Here is a 14,695-nt window from a genome sequence, read left to right on the forward strand (position 1 = left end):
TTTTTTTACGAACACCCGGTATCTCTGCCGCGATTTATTCGCATCGTGTTTGTGCGTTACGTGCTCGATCTTCAAGTGCAACTGCGAAATATCGCGGAAAACCGCGAAAGAGATAGATCCGTCAGGCTTAGCGCGCGCAAACCTTGACGGTAAAACGATGGTGGGAGACGACAGACATGAACGACTGTGTACGCGACTGCTAGTCGAACGAAGATAAAAGCAAAGTGACTGCACGTGATCTGATGGTAGGAGAAACCGTGATAGGAACCGAGGGGGAACACAGGAGAAAGAGAGAAATTCAAATGAAGTTTAGTATACTGTACGGACTGTTCGCAGACGCTTCGTGTCAACGAGCTACAGCGAACTTTTCGCGCGACAACTCGTGCTTGATGCACTTGCAGATCGGTTACGCGCGTGCAACGTAAAGTGCATCTTATTATTCCGTAAATACGGGCTTCAGCCCGTTGGTACCGCAGATATTTCCCGTATTCTCGTTGGGATGCGAATAAACGAGTTCAGTACGAAAGGTGAGAATGCTTCTGGATCATTATAACAGAAATTCATACTGTGTGATCTGTGTCGGTGTTTGTAAACCGGTTTTCTCATTGGATACAAGTCGGAATTTTCACGATCAATTTTTACCGAAACACAATTTTCATTAACTTCGACTGCACATGGCCGGATATTGTGTGCATATGTTATATATTGCGTCGGAACAAAAGTTCGTAGCGCTATTTAGTTTCCAATAATATTTTTAACGACTTTTTTCCTCAATTGACAATTATACTGTTCGATAGAGAAAAGTTTCAGTTTTAAGAATTTGTTTTTTAAATTGCGATATGATGATTTTTAATGAAATTATGAACAATCAAAGTATTACATACCGAAATGTTATTTTTATTCCGCGATAACACAAAGGAAATCCCAGAAGGGTTCATCGAGTTTCGATGTCAATTTTTTGATGATTTTTGATGCAAAACAAAAATACGTGTCGCGGCATTTATCATGCGGCTTTGTTTTTGAGTTATAAATTTTTGGAAATGAAAAAAATTGAACGATTGCTACGGTTGTTACTTCTTTCGAACAATTAAAATATCGATATCATAATATAGTATTTCCTACAAAAACAATATTAAAGCGTTTCTAAATGGTTAAAAAATTAGTATCGCACACAGAAACTATTAACGACATGTGTCTCGATATAACAACAACTGAGTCTTAAATGTTCCATTTATTGCAGAAAACGTTTTCTAACGTTCCTTTGATAAGCTTTCCTTGAAGAACAAGCGGAAATTTTCTGAAATTTTCAGCTTTTCAAAAATTTTAACTTAGAAAAAATAAGTGGCATGTTGCCTAACGTTACTTATTTGGAAAAAAAATGTCATGGAAAAATTTGATGAACACTTCTGAGGTTTCCCTTGTCAGTAACGCAAAATTTAGCAATATTTTAAAAAGTAATTGTGTAAGAAAAACTTTAAGCGTTCACGTTAGATTTTTTTGTATATTATATGTGACAGGCTCACAAAGTGAGAAGAAAATTTCTCATTTTGTCCAGCTTATTGTCTTTTATATGTAAAAATACCTAAATTCACAAAAAGGCATAGTAATCTTTCGAAAGTAGAGATTTTAAGCTTTAAAACTTTTTTTAATTTAAATTTCGTCCATTTTTAACGTAATTATAATTTTTAATACTGGAATTTTTAAACTCGTAACACTATGCATTTTTATTCTTATAATTATTTGCATCACATACGCAATAAGTATCACGTGGCAATGGTATAAAGAAAATGAACGTTATTATGTGTCATTAAATTTTATCAGAAAAGAAGTCCATTGTTTTTGAAGTTTTAGAACCGCTATTTTTTATATAATATATATACAATATATATGTACAAAAAATATATATAATATCTTAAATAGAATATATTTGTTGCATTCTTACGTTTTTTAAGTATTAAGGGACATTGTTTTAAAAAATAAATATTAATCATTGATTTTCTTAATTTAAACATGCTAACATATAGTACTGTCAATATCAATTACAGCAATGTGATAAAGATATGCATATCATAAAGTATTCACATCATTTTTTAGACTGTTAAATTTATAATGTCAAATTATATTCAATTTTAACTATTTTTAGTCATTTCTACAGGTTGTTAAGTCTATACATAGTCGCATTAAAACGAATGAAGTTAAACTAATTTAATTTTAAAAAATGTATTAAATTTAACTGAAGTTTGACTTGACTTAGTTTATTATTTACTAAGTTATAATAGATGTTAATATAGACATTAATATGTTTGCTTTGAAATTAATCACAGAAATTAATTGATTTATATTTTGACGCACATAGAAGTTAAAAATAACAAAGTATTGTTTAATTCAGAGGATTAGATTGCTATTGCTCCTTTGATATCTCTAATAATGTATGATTATTTTTGATGATTAGTTGTTCAATTATTTTTATAATAATTTGTAGAAAATGGACCCATAATGGAACAATAAATGAATAACACAATTAAGAGAAAGAATTCAATATTTAAAATGGATCTCTTGCTGTTTAATAATATTTGTATGTAAATTTTTAAAATATACTTTTCAGTATTACAATAATAAACTGTGTCAATTCGGTTTGTCGGAAACACAATCATAAACTGAAGTTGTAAATCAAATGTCACAGATTGATTAATTAAATAATGCTAATAAGCATCTTAAATCATTTAGAATTTATTGCGAAAAATATTACCTCAGTGAGGATATTTTTACAATGTTATTTTCCTATCGGGATTACATTGCGCAGTTAATTTATGTCAAAAATAACTAATTGCAGAAACAATGAGAAAGAGATATAAAAATTTCTCTCATTTCATACCACTAATTGAAACGTGTTTATCGTTTTCTCTGATTGTTCTCCGTAAAATCGTTTGATTGCGCTCGAAAGCTTTATACGGTTAAATAAACTTTGATCAGTGAGTAAATTGTACGCGAGTTTTTATCGTGAGAAAATTTTCACACAACGGATTGCCTTTTTTAACGACGTATTTTATAATTCACATTGCTAGACGGAATTAAAAAAAAATACTTTAACGGAGGATATCGCCGTGCATGAATTTTATATTCTTCAAAAATTTCATTGATCCGGCGCTTAACCGATTCGGTTATTCATGGCTTTGTTAAAGCTTAAAGTACGGTACAATATTCAGTTCTCGGCGAGAACGCGCGCGAGAGATGCGATCCAACCAAGTCGAACGTTGATAAATTCCAAAGTCTTGACTTGGCAACGAGAGACGGGCAATAAGACGTTTCGAATCTCGTATTCCTGACCTGCATTATAAGTTAACAATTGACTTCTAGAATAATTATTTTCAATTATTTCCAAAATTTTTAGACCACGCAACGATCTCTAAGCCGAATGTTTTGAGATTTAAAATTTACGATATGCGGATAAAATATATTAATTATAAAAGAAGGTTCTACACTCTTAAAAATATCGATATGAAAATTTAATCATACGGTGTCTTATATAATTCTCACTGTGTTGCATAGTAAAAAAACATTTTATATTTCTATTGAAAACAAAGATCGATCTATCATATCAATCTTTGTTAAAATTTTGTATTGAATTTTTAACATATTCGAGTATTAATTTAATATACTATGATTATATTGTTTAAATATTTTTATTAAATTGATATTCAAATATATTAAACTCATTATAAATTTTTCATCAGTGTGATGTTAATACTAACACTAACATAATGAATTTAACATCATGGATTTTAAATCCTCACCATGATGATGTCAATATAAACACCAGGGATTATAAATTCAAATCATGTGTTAATACCAATCCGATGAGAATTATATAAAAATCATACCGTAATGTTAAATTCACACCGATGTTTGTAGAGCATATTGATGATTAGAGATTATGAGAGCGAGCAGAATAGACAGCGTATTGGTCTGTTATGCAAGACATCCTGGGTTCGATTCCCGGTAAAACCAATAAAATATTTTCATACACTCGTTCTCCTCTCGGAAGCGGCAACGCGAGAGTATCCTTGCCAAGAACATTTCTCTAAACAAAAACTTCGTCGTTCGGAATCGACATTAAAGATCTGTAGATCCCATATGAACTGTGTACAAAATCGCGAATTCGTCAAAAATAGACAGTAACTTTCTATCTGGAAATTTAAGTTTGTGCAGCTTTTTTTCAGCAAAGAACGAAGTCGTGTTCTTTCTCCTTCGTTTCATGTAATATGTATAACTTTATACGAAACTCACACAAATATTTCTGAATTAAATTATTATTATATATGTTACCAAGACAATGCTGCGGACCTGAAGCTGTTATTTTCATAAATATTACTCGAATTTAACCGATTCTTTTTTATTTTAAGTCATTTCTAAAATACACTTTTAGAATGAGCTATAGAATGCGTTAAGCGCAGTTAAGCGTGGTCTCAGCTAACATTTCAATTGAAAATTCTTCGTTGCTTTAGATAACGATTTCTATCTCATTCCGATGTCCTAATGCACCATGGAAGCGGCGTTATCGTTTTTTTCATTATCGCGTTACTAAGAATAGACACATCAGTTTTCTCTTTCCCATTTTTTAATTCCCTATAAGTTAATTAAACTGAACTCTGCTATTTTTAAATGTTGCCTTCTCGCGTATAAATAATTATCGCATGTAACATAATACATCTATATCATGTGATGTTCGACTTATATAAATTTTCGTTCCTTGCATTCTTCTTGTGTGGATTTATTATCATTAGTGACTTATACACATTGTTTTTTTTTTTTTTGTGAAAAAGATATGTCGATTCATTTACTAAACTTGATGGAATTCCAACATTTGACGATATGAGGAATTTAATTTGTTAACAATCTCGAAGCTGCTCTATTTCTGTGAGTATACGTAATATGTGACGAATTAAATAAACAAGCTTTATGTGTACTGAAGATGACTCAGAACTGCGGATTGAAATGTTTATCGAAATTATAATTTATGTATAACAAAGGTAAAAATTATTTTAGAAACTAAGAAACGTTGAACATTAATTTAACACAAAATATTCAAATAACACAATCATATTATGTTAAATTAGCACTCGGATATATTACAAATTCAACACAAAAATTTTAACAAATACAAAATATTCTATAACCGATAATTGTGTTACAAACCGACGAGCTAATAAATGTATATCGAATTTCGAATGTTAATTCGAATTTAAAATGTTATCGTATTTTAATTGATCGATTTAATTGATCGAATTTAATCGATGAGATACTCTAGGGGACAATCTTGACACGGTGAGGCTAACAATTTGCTCGTTTGTTGCAGGTTCCTAGAATTCGCCGCCTTGTACTGAATACCAGTCCAATCGATCGGAGGAAAGGGGGAGTTCCTCTGAAGACGTGATACGTTGGTGCTCCATCCCCAGTAGGGATCTCCACCGTAACTCGCCGTTTCACATTCGCGCTCGCGTGTCTACATCCCCCTTTTTCCTTACCCTTATTTCGCTGTTCCCTTCCGTCATCGCGAAGCGATCTTTCGATAGCTGATAGATCGAATCCACGAGTTTCTTCGTCGAGAGCGGGACGAGGAGCAGGTGCGAGACGAAACGAGTCGTGTCGTGATATATCATCGCCAGGCACAATGGCTTGCGAATTCTTTAAGGTGAGTCTGTATTTCTTCATTTATGATAGATGGCCTGTTTCGGAGAGAGAGAAAGCTCCGTGTTGCGAATACAATACATCGGTCATTACAAGTAAAACGGTTCTACACGCGGAAATCTACGAGATCTTACGTATATTTCGTACGTAACACGCTATGTGTTCGTACATACAGAGCTCATTTTCGAAAAAGACTGACGGTTGAATCATTACGTGAAAGTTTTAGAATGCGAGTTGGAGGCACTAAGTTCGTAATTTGTCCTCTTTAAATATGAAGCTCTGTCTGCGTTTGAGGGTCTCTGTAAAGTGGACCTCATAATATATGGACTTTCAATCTCCGCGGCGATCCTTGTACGAAAAGAATGATTTTGCTAAAGTATTATATCTGGAAGTTTAGATGGAGATTTGAAAATATAATTATGTTGAACTATCGAAATAATTATACTGGACACTCAAATTTACTAGAATTTTACTAAAAATGTAATTGGAACGTAAAAATTTAACTGTTACTAGAATGTCAAAATTTTTTGCAGAATTAGGATGGGAGAAAGTTATGAAACACCGTGTTATTTTATCGAAATAACTTAATAGATATTCATGACGTAACTACGACGTACTTTTGACACAAGTTTGTTAACCATAGAATGATATATATTATATACTATAGATAGAAGTTCTTGGAATATACAGAACAAACATAATTCACAAAAAAAACTGAAGAGAGAAAAAAAGTGGTTATGGAGAAGAGACATGATGGAATCCCACCAACTAATATATAGTATAATAACTTTACACGTCGGATACATTAACACATTTTGTTGCCAAGATAAGTTGAATTATATTTGAAAGCTACATTCAAAGAGCTCCTAGCTAATTTGAAATTACAAAATTAATAACATACTTCTCTAAAATTATATAAAAAATATGTACATTTATAAAACTGTTTGCTATACAAAAGGAAAGGAAAGAACGGTTTTGCTAAAGTATCTAAAAATTTAGCTAGACACATAGATTTGAAAATAATTTTGTTGGTCTATCAAAATATTTATGTAATTAAAACTAATCGTTAGAATATGAAAATCTTTTGCAGCATTACTTGAGTTTCCTACATAATTATTTTGATATGGTTCAACAAAATTATTTTCAGATTTATATCTAGTTAAATTTTTAGATACTTTCAGGAAAACTGTTTCTTTTCCTGCTGAAAACTGAAATGCAGCTTTTACGGTAATGCAATAAATATTTATGACCAAAGGCTATGTTATAACGTCTAAGCAGATTGTGAAGAAGTAATTTCGATGGTCGAGTTCCAAGAATGCACCACAAACTATACAAAATATCGTGGTATTTCATAATTCCCCATTTATTCCATAATCCTCTTTTTCATTATCATGCTTCAGCGTCCCACAAATTATTTTGATGATTCAACATAATTACTTTTAGACCAGTATCTTGTCTAACTTTTCTATATTTCAGCAAAACCGTTCTTTGACCTTTCGCAAATGTTTCTGTATATCTTTGAATCCAAATCACCTACAAAAGTATATTGCGGAATCAAGAATCTTTATTTACTCGCAATGACTGCTTATACTGTTATTCGTATACGAAAAAAAAAAGGTTTTGCTTTAAAGTCTCCAAAAATTTAGCTAAATATGGATTTGAAAATAATTATGTTAAATTATGAAAATAATTATTTTATTTGAATCATCAAAATAATATATAGAGCGTTCAAATTAGTTGCTAGAATGTTGAACCGTTTTGCAACATTATCATTCGATGTTTAAGAGTTCTTCATTATTATTTTGATGGTCCAACAAAATTATTTTTAGATCTGTATCTAATTAAATTTTCAGATTCTTCAGCAAAACCATTCTTTCCATGTAAAAATATCGCCTTTTTTCTCTCAAAACTACTATTCGATATTGCGCGGCGTGCAATCGTGTACACGTGTAGAAAATCGAAGCGTTTATATACATTCAAGTTAAGGTTCCGCCGAGGTGCATTCTTAGGACGGTGGTCGCCTCGTTTGTGATTCTCCTATAGGCGACAACCGTTCGCGGCTCCCGTTTCCTCGTCACTGCAAGTCACTTAGCGACCGTCCGAATGTGATGAGTTTAGTTTTGTTTGCGTCTACATCCCTACGGACGGGGGACAACTTCCGCTCCGTCGGGATCGTACTTTGGAAGGCAAACGAGGTATCATTTCAGTTATCCTTTACTTCGCTCGACGTCTCATATTATTAGTAACGCGAGCGAAAGTTGCTCGCAGGCAACAGCAATAGCAGCAACAGCACCAGCAGCAGCAGCAGCAGCAGCAGCAATATAGCAACACGTGCTGCTGCATATTTTGTATATGCGCATTGCCGCGCGTAAATTCTCCGTGAATTATTTCTTGGCGTCGTCTGGTGTCGCAGACGACCTTTTGCCACGGGTGCACATATCTCCTGAAATATCTTTTATTAATTAATACGCGCGTGCCCACCGGATGCGTTACAGATGTGCTCTACGAAATTTAATTTTGAGGAGAGCAGCAACGCCGACTGGACTCTACATTTTGCCAATTAGCGAGGTATCGCTATCATCGAGATATTTCGTATCACATTGCTCTTTACAGCGCGCTACGAATACGTGCGGATCAATGCTACCGCGGATACACGATACTGTTTTTTTTTTCCTGTATCGCGTACGTTTCGTTGGCTCCGTAAAAGTCTGTATATTATAATTTTGAATAATCGCAGACAAGCGACCGAGTTGCGAGTTACAAAAGAGCCGCCACCGGCACTGTATATAAAGTCGTTAATTATCGTATATACCGGGCATACGAACGAAAACGAGAAAACGGTAGAGAGAGAGAGAGAGAGAGAGAGAGAGAGAGAGAGAGAGAGAGAGGAAAGAGAGAGCCACTCTGTCATCGGGTTCCATCTCTTTGGTTCCATCGCAGCTTGAACGATGGCCGATTCACGCGGCTTCAAGCCAATAAACCAGTTGTGGCAGAGCGCGACAGTGTCGACGGATCAGGATTCGGAGTGTCTCTACGAGGAGATCCCGGGCCGGTCCCAGGATACGGACCGGCCGGCTGTTGGTGCCGCCGTTGGGCAGCAGGGGGCGGAGGAAGAACAGCTGGAGGAGGAGGAGAATATCGGCGGCAGCAGGAGGAGCCTCGATTTCGGGGTACAGGTTGGAGATAGCGACTTCTGGATTGATTCGGGCCGGGAGGAGATCATCGCCAGAAGCGGTACCATCCCCCGTAGCAGGACCGACGGCGGCGCGAGGTCGCGCAGTGGATCGGCCGATCGGCGACCAGCGGATCGGGCGCCGCGTCAACGGGACGTTGTCGTCGTCAGGGTGGAGGAGGAGGTGCGCTATGCAGCGCGCAGGAGTCACGTGGAGCCCGGTACAGGCGCCGTACTGCCGCCTCCTGCGGCTGCCGGCCACAAGCTGACCAGGGGGCGACCCAGCGCAACCAACACCGTCGCCCGGTACTTGCATTCAGCCAGCACGAACGCCTCGGCGGCGCATTACCATCACCATCATCACGGGCTGCACGGCCAGTATCCCCCCGGCGGCAGGACGACCGGCAGGCAGCACCGCCATCATCACCCTAGCCGCGGCTCGTACAGTAATGAGACGCAGGAAGAGGTACAGGAGGACGATGAAGCCACTCTACGGGAGTTGCTCGTAAGGTACGTTCCACGCGAGGAGGTACACTACCACCGCGTACTACCCTGCTACCGTCTACCGCGGTAGACGACCATCGAGTATCCTCACCCTCTCTCCCTCCAGTTGTCGGTGTACACCACTCTGAATCATCAGTTATCGCGTTATCGAGACAACTCCCGTACTTACACTACGCCAGCAGGAAGAAGAATCGTTGTTTTTCAGTTTTCTTGATCTCTCGATAAGACACGAGCCATTGAACGGAACGATAATTACGGTTGTATTCTATCCTCTCTCTCTTTTTTTTTTGTGAGAAGCGAGATAATTTCTAAATTTGTGACACAATTCAGTTGTATTATTACACTGCTTTCCTGTCACGATTATAAAGAAAAAGTTTTATGTTATCGTAGGATAATTATTTGTAAAATAACTTATTATCGCTGAATTATGTAACTGTTCCGGGCTCATGTAATCATTATCGAGAAATCAACGAGGCTTTTTTTGACAATTCGATGTTAAAACACAAGAATTATGTTATCCAAGGACAATTGGCGTCGCCACCGATGTCTCTAAGAATTATCTGGATTGTTGGACGTTGGGCAGCGCCGACAGAAGTTTGCGAAGGACCTGTGTCATCGCAAACTTCGTCAGCGACCACAACGTTGCAAACTATTCGCGACTTTTTGCAAAAATATCCCTTCTTGATCGTTAAAAATCATATTCAAGTGGTTTAAAGCTTATCAGTATTCGCATTGTTCGTGCCAGCTGAAACGTTAAGCTTCTACGACCAGACACGGCGATCCAGAAATAACACGCAATATTAAGGGAATCGAACTTTCGGTGTTCGCACGCGAAAATCTCTTTTCTTCGGAAATGGCGGTCGTGGAGGATTAACGCCGCGAATGTTGCGAGCGAATGTTCTATTTAAAAGAATTTCTATTTAAAATATTGTTCTAACATAGTCTAGCCTTTAGAATTCTGTATTGACTTTCACATTAGTAGTGACCTCTTTTTTAGGGTCTTGTATAGAAATCATACTTTACTCTTTTCATGACGAGTGAAGCGTAGCAAGTTTTCTTTTTCTAGTCTCTATACCTATCGCCTAAATCTCACGTGGCATGATAGAGTCACCATTATTCGAACGTTCAGCTCCCAGGTGATTTATTCTCGATCCGCTCTATTTCTAATATTCTGTTCTCTTAATCGCAGTTATATACAGTCCCATATGTTTAAATTTCCATCGGATAATCGCATTTCTTGTCAAATAAAATTATAAAGAAGAGTTGTACGCGTTATAATAACACTAGTTTACGAATTTTGAATAAGTTTTAGTGCAAAAAGAGGAAACAATTTTTTTAAACGCTTTTTTTGGGCGCTGAGTCGAATCTATCGCCAAAAAAATTCACGGTTGAATTTTTTGAGATATAGCATGTAAATTATAAGATATATAGCATGTCATTTTTAAGATACAGCATGTCAATTTTTAAGAAAGCAGTTCTTTCATAGCATTTCTTTCCGAGTAATTTGGATACGAGTGATAAGTAAGGCAAACTGGTTTCCACCAGAATTTGATGATGATATTAGGACAAAAACACACTTGGCGATTACTGCTGAACTCCAATTGTAAGGATCACGACACACAGAAAAATTTAAGCAGTAAGATGTAATGCGAGGTCTACGATAGAAGTCGTAGCGGTCGTAGAGTCTTAAATCGTAAAATTAACCAATCACAGTCGAATATGAGAAGAATATAATCGACTATGATTGCTCAATTTTCTACGACTTAAGACTTTACGACCGTTACGACCCCGTATAAGCAGTAAGGAAATTAATATGTTGGATTTGTCGCTACTTACGTTATGGTCTTATAGTCTTTACTGTAATAGATCAGTTCGTTTATTGTTTACATTTTATTGCTTAATTTTTTTGTGCTATGACCTTAATATGTGAAATTAATTTGTATTATGACTTTGGAGTCATATTAAAAACAAAATTACACGCTTAACATTTTTCATTTGTTTTCAAATTTCAATAAAATTTCACTGTACATTAGAAAAAATATCTCTTCTTATACTTCAAAAACTTGACGAAACGGAGGTATTTCAATTTGGATTCAGCGTCAAAAATTACCTCGGAAACGGTCTTTAATCTCTCTTGCATAAAATTTTGTAAATTTTATAATCAGAAGAAACGCTACAGCAACATTGTGTGCAATTTAAAGGTAAAGAAAGTAAATTAATTATATTGTACCTTCACCTAATACTTCAGATTCCTCTCTTGTTATCGTGCAGAATTCGGTTATTTGAACACGCTCGTCCGTTGGTTCGCATAATGGGAGCTCCATCGTGCTAATGTTAACAGTCACGAGAGACTTGGCCCTTTGAATCTCTCACGAGTAACTTAGCCTAGTACCTCCGGTAGAACGGCGTGTATGAGCTCTCGAGACTCGCATACCAATCAAGGGGACACTCCTCGCTCTCTTTTGTCCGCTGTGTTAAAGTGCGCCCCCCGCCACCCCCGAATCGATAATACTTATTTTATCGATCTCATATAAGCTTTGCTACTGACGAAAACGACCTTACGACCGTACCATTTCATAAACATCGTTCTCTCGAGAACCTAGCTGTGTTGCAAATGCATCCAGGTAATTCCGGCCTAAGTGGCGGTGCCTTACCTTACGACAAACACGTGACCGGCATAAAAAAAGAAAGACAAGAGGAGGTGAAAAAAAAAAAGGAAAAAGAAGAAAGAAAACGGACGTCTTCCCCGCTTATTATTTTATATAGACTCTTTATATATCCGAGAATGCAATACAAGGCTTTGTGCCATGCCATTCATCATTTATACATAAATCACACTCGCTCTTAAACTTATTCTTGTACATACTACACACTTCTCGGTCTCATAACAAGTCGACGATCAGACACTACCGATATATACCGTTGTTACTTGAATTTTTTGGCTGCGGCGCTCGCAGGCTTACCACTGATTGCTCATTCCATTCGAAAATCATGTCTCCCTCTCGACGTCAGGTGCACAAATAAGCCCGCAATAGCACTCGCCAGAGCTCGAAACGAGGAGTAAAGACCGGAGCACCGGTAATGGCGTATCCGGTTTATATACGGCATACATACCGGGACACAGGCAATTAGTTCTCAACGAAGCGACCCGCGATGAAATTCCGTTGTGCCATTGGTAAAAGAATCGCGATTGCAACGAAATTGTCTATGTAATCGTAAAGAAATGTTCTAAATGAGAAGGAAAGAAAAAAGAAACGAAAAGAAATATCCTATCCGTTGACAATAATAGATGCGATTTGCAAAGTTTACACTGGAAAAAATCTACGTGCTTTCCAAAGACGCACTCACCTTTATGTTAACGCAAATTGTTAGTCACGAGCACGAATCCTCTTCCAGCCCCCTCGAGGGTTGCGCGTGTCGTAGATCCTCGTAAGACTATACGCTAAGTACTACTTTGTCGCTCAATGTGCCGTCGCTGTGACTTATTTGTGTGCGTGTCTCGTTCTCTTTATCACACTCATGAGGTCATGCTGATTTTTGTAAATTATTTTGCCGACTGTTCGTTCCGCATAAAGTGATGGGCCATTCGAATTGTGCAAGCTCGCTTGTGGACGCGGGCGGCTAGGCAGGGGTGAGTAAGCTGGCGGTGCGTCGCATGGTGATGTGTGAAGTCTCTCCATTCACACGTGACGGCTCCGTCTCCTTTTTTTTCTTTTTTTTTTTAAATAAATAAATAAATAAATATATAAATATATATATATATATATATATATATATACACTTATCTATATATATACATATAGAAGCGAATTGGACGTCACGATTACTAAATGCGAGCGAATATATCATTATGACATGATTTTATGACTGAACCACGACTGTGTTTCCAAACTAGGTAAAGTTTTACAGAGTGAGATAAGAGAGGAGGCAGGGGCGGGCGTCGTCGGGCCTTATACCCCCTCCCACCGTGTACGTTACCGTGGACAACCACTTGACAACAAGCAGTTCAGAGTCAATTGATTGGATTTGGTGGATAATCCAACGTACGTACATATGTCGTGTGAACAAAGCAAAGAACAAATAGATCTCTGTGAGAATAAGACGAAATACTGAATCAAGAGGAGTGAGTGGGGAGGCATAGAGGCTACTGTAGTTTCGGAACACAGCCATGGTCTCCCTACCTCCCAGGTACATGACAACATCATCACTGCTCTTTCTTTCTTTCTCTCTCTCTTTCTCTCTCTCTCTCTCTCTCTCTCTCTCTCTCTCTCTCTCTTTCTTTTTGCCCCGCTCTTTTTCTCCTTTCCCTTACGGAAAAATACTATTGGACTCGCGAAAAAACTATTGGAAATTATTGGAAAACCATTCAAATCGAGTACACCATTGTACACTATTTGTTCCAATAGGTTTTTCACTAATCCAATAGTATTTTTCCACAAGGTCTGTCTTTATGTACACATATCAAAAACAGAATTGTACTACCTTTGGTTATGCGTCTTCTTAATAATAACAATTAATTCCAATCGAATATCATATCACGATATTACTTAATCTCCCGATCTTTGGATGCATAGATCACTAGCTGCACTTACTCCTGAATGCGTTCCTCGAATGGACTCTTGGATGCTTGAATTCTCGATCTTCCACCTTTCTTAGACCCGTTTTTCTTTGTTCTCCGTTTATTCAACTAGGGAGGGTGGTGCAATCCTTTGCTTGATAAGTGTACATATTTCCGTCTCTCTATGTCTATCTGCCCGTAATCCTTTTGTCTTCTTCCCACGTTCTTTTACTTTCTGTATCATCTATCCACGCCTTCGAATCATGTGCTCATTCATTTCTGCTATTCACCTGTCACTCATCATATATCTTAGAAAAAAAAAAAAGAAACTTTCGGTCTCTCTTTCTCTCGCTCTATTCCATCACATTCTCATCTTAAGACACCCTTTCTGCTTGGCTGTGCACATCGATCGATGAGTTTGCCAATTCACCGAGTCGTTCGAAAGTCGTCTCATGATCCTTCACGATACGTATTCTACGCAGAGCGGGATATCAGCCATTTTTCATTCATTCGCACATTCATGCATTCATAGCCATAGAAATAATTATACATAAAACGATATAAAGGCGATACGGTTAGGTTCGCGAGATCCTATAGACTTTTCACTGAGACGAGGAGAGTATCGTTCCGACGTTTCAGCAAATATTGAGGCACTAGTATCTACTTATGTCTATCTACACACACGCGAATTCACAAACTTCCATCTAATATGTGCACAGCTGCGAAGAATATATTTGTATTCATATATATATATATATATATATATATATATA

The 14,695-nt window shown here is 36.9% G+C and overlaps 2 protein-coding genes across 12 annotated transcripts in view; one reads left to right on the forward strand and one right to left on the reverse strand.

The window, feature by feature from the left end:
- Window positions 1-14,695, reverse strand: part of LOC108754468 (methylosome protein 50-like) — a 55,753-nt gene that overhangs the window by 24,967 nt on the left and 16,091 nt on the right. The window lies entirely within an intron of this gene.
- Window positions 1-14,695, forward strand: part of LOC108754463 (glucose transporter type 1) — a 42,262-nt gene that overhangs the window by 9,053 nt on the left and 18,514 nt on the right. For 7 of the 11 annotated variants that reach the window (XM_018496735.1, XM_018496738.1, XM_018496737.1 and 4 more), the window contains exons 1-3: window positions 246-527; window positions 5,357-5,692; window positions 8,629-9,370. In XM_018496735.1, the coding sequence (XP_018352237.1) occupies window positions 8,637-9,370 (734 nt within the window). In that variant the 5' untranslated portion in view covers window positions 246-527; window positions 5,357-5,692; window positions 8,629-8,636. Of the gene's footprint in view, window positions 1-245; window positions 528-5,356; window positions 5,693-8,628; window positions 9,371-13,265; window positions 13,553-14,695 lie in introns of those variants that run through there. The other 4 variants (XM_018496736.1, XM_018496745.1, XM_018496743.1 and 1 more) reach the window with 4 other exon arrangements.

This window comes from Trachymyrmex septentrionalis, unplaced genomic scaffold, assembly GCF_001594115.1.
Source record: "Trachymyrmex septentrionalis isolate Tsep2-gDNA-1 unplaced genomic scaffold, Tsep1.0 scaffold8, whole genome shotgun sequence".
Lineage (NCBI taxonomy): Eukaryota > Metazoa > Arthropoda > Insecta > Hymenoptera > Formicidae > Trachymyrmex > Trachymyrmex septentrionalis.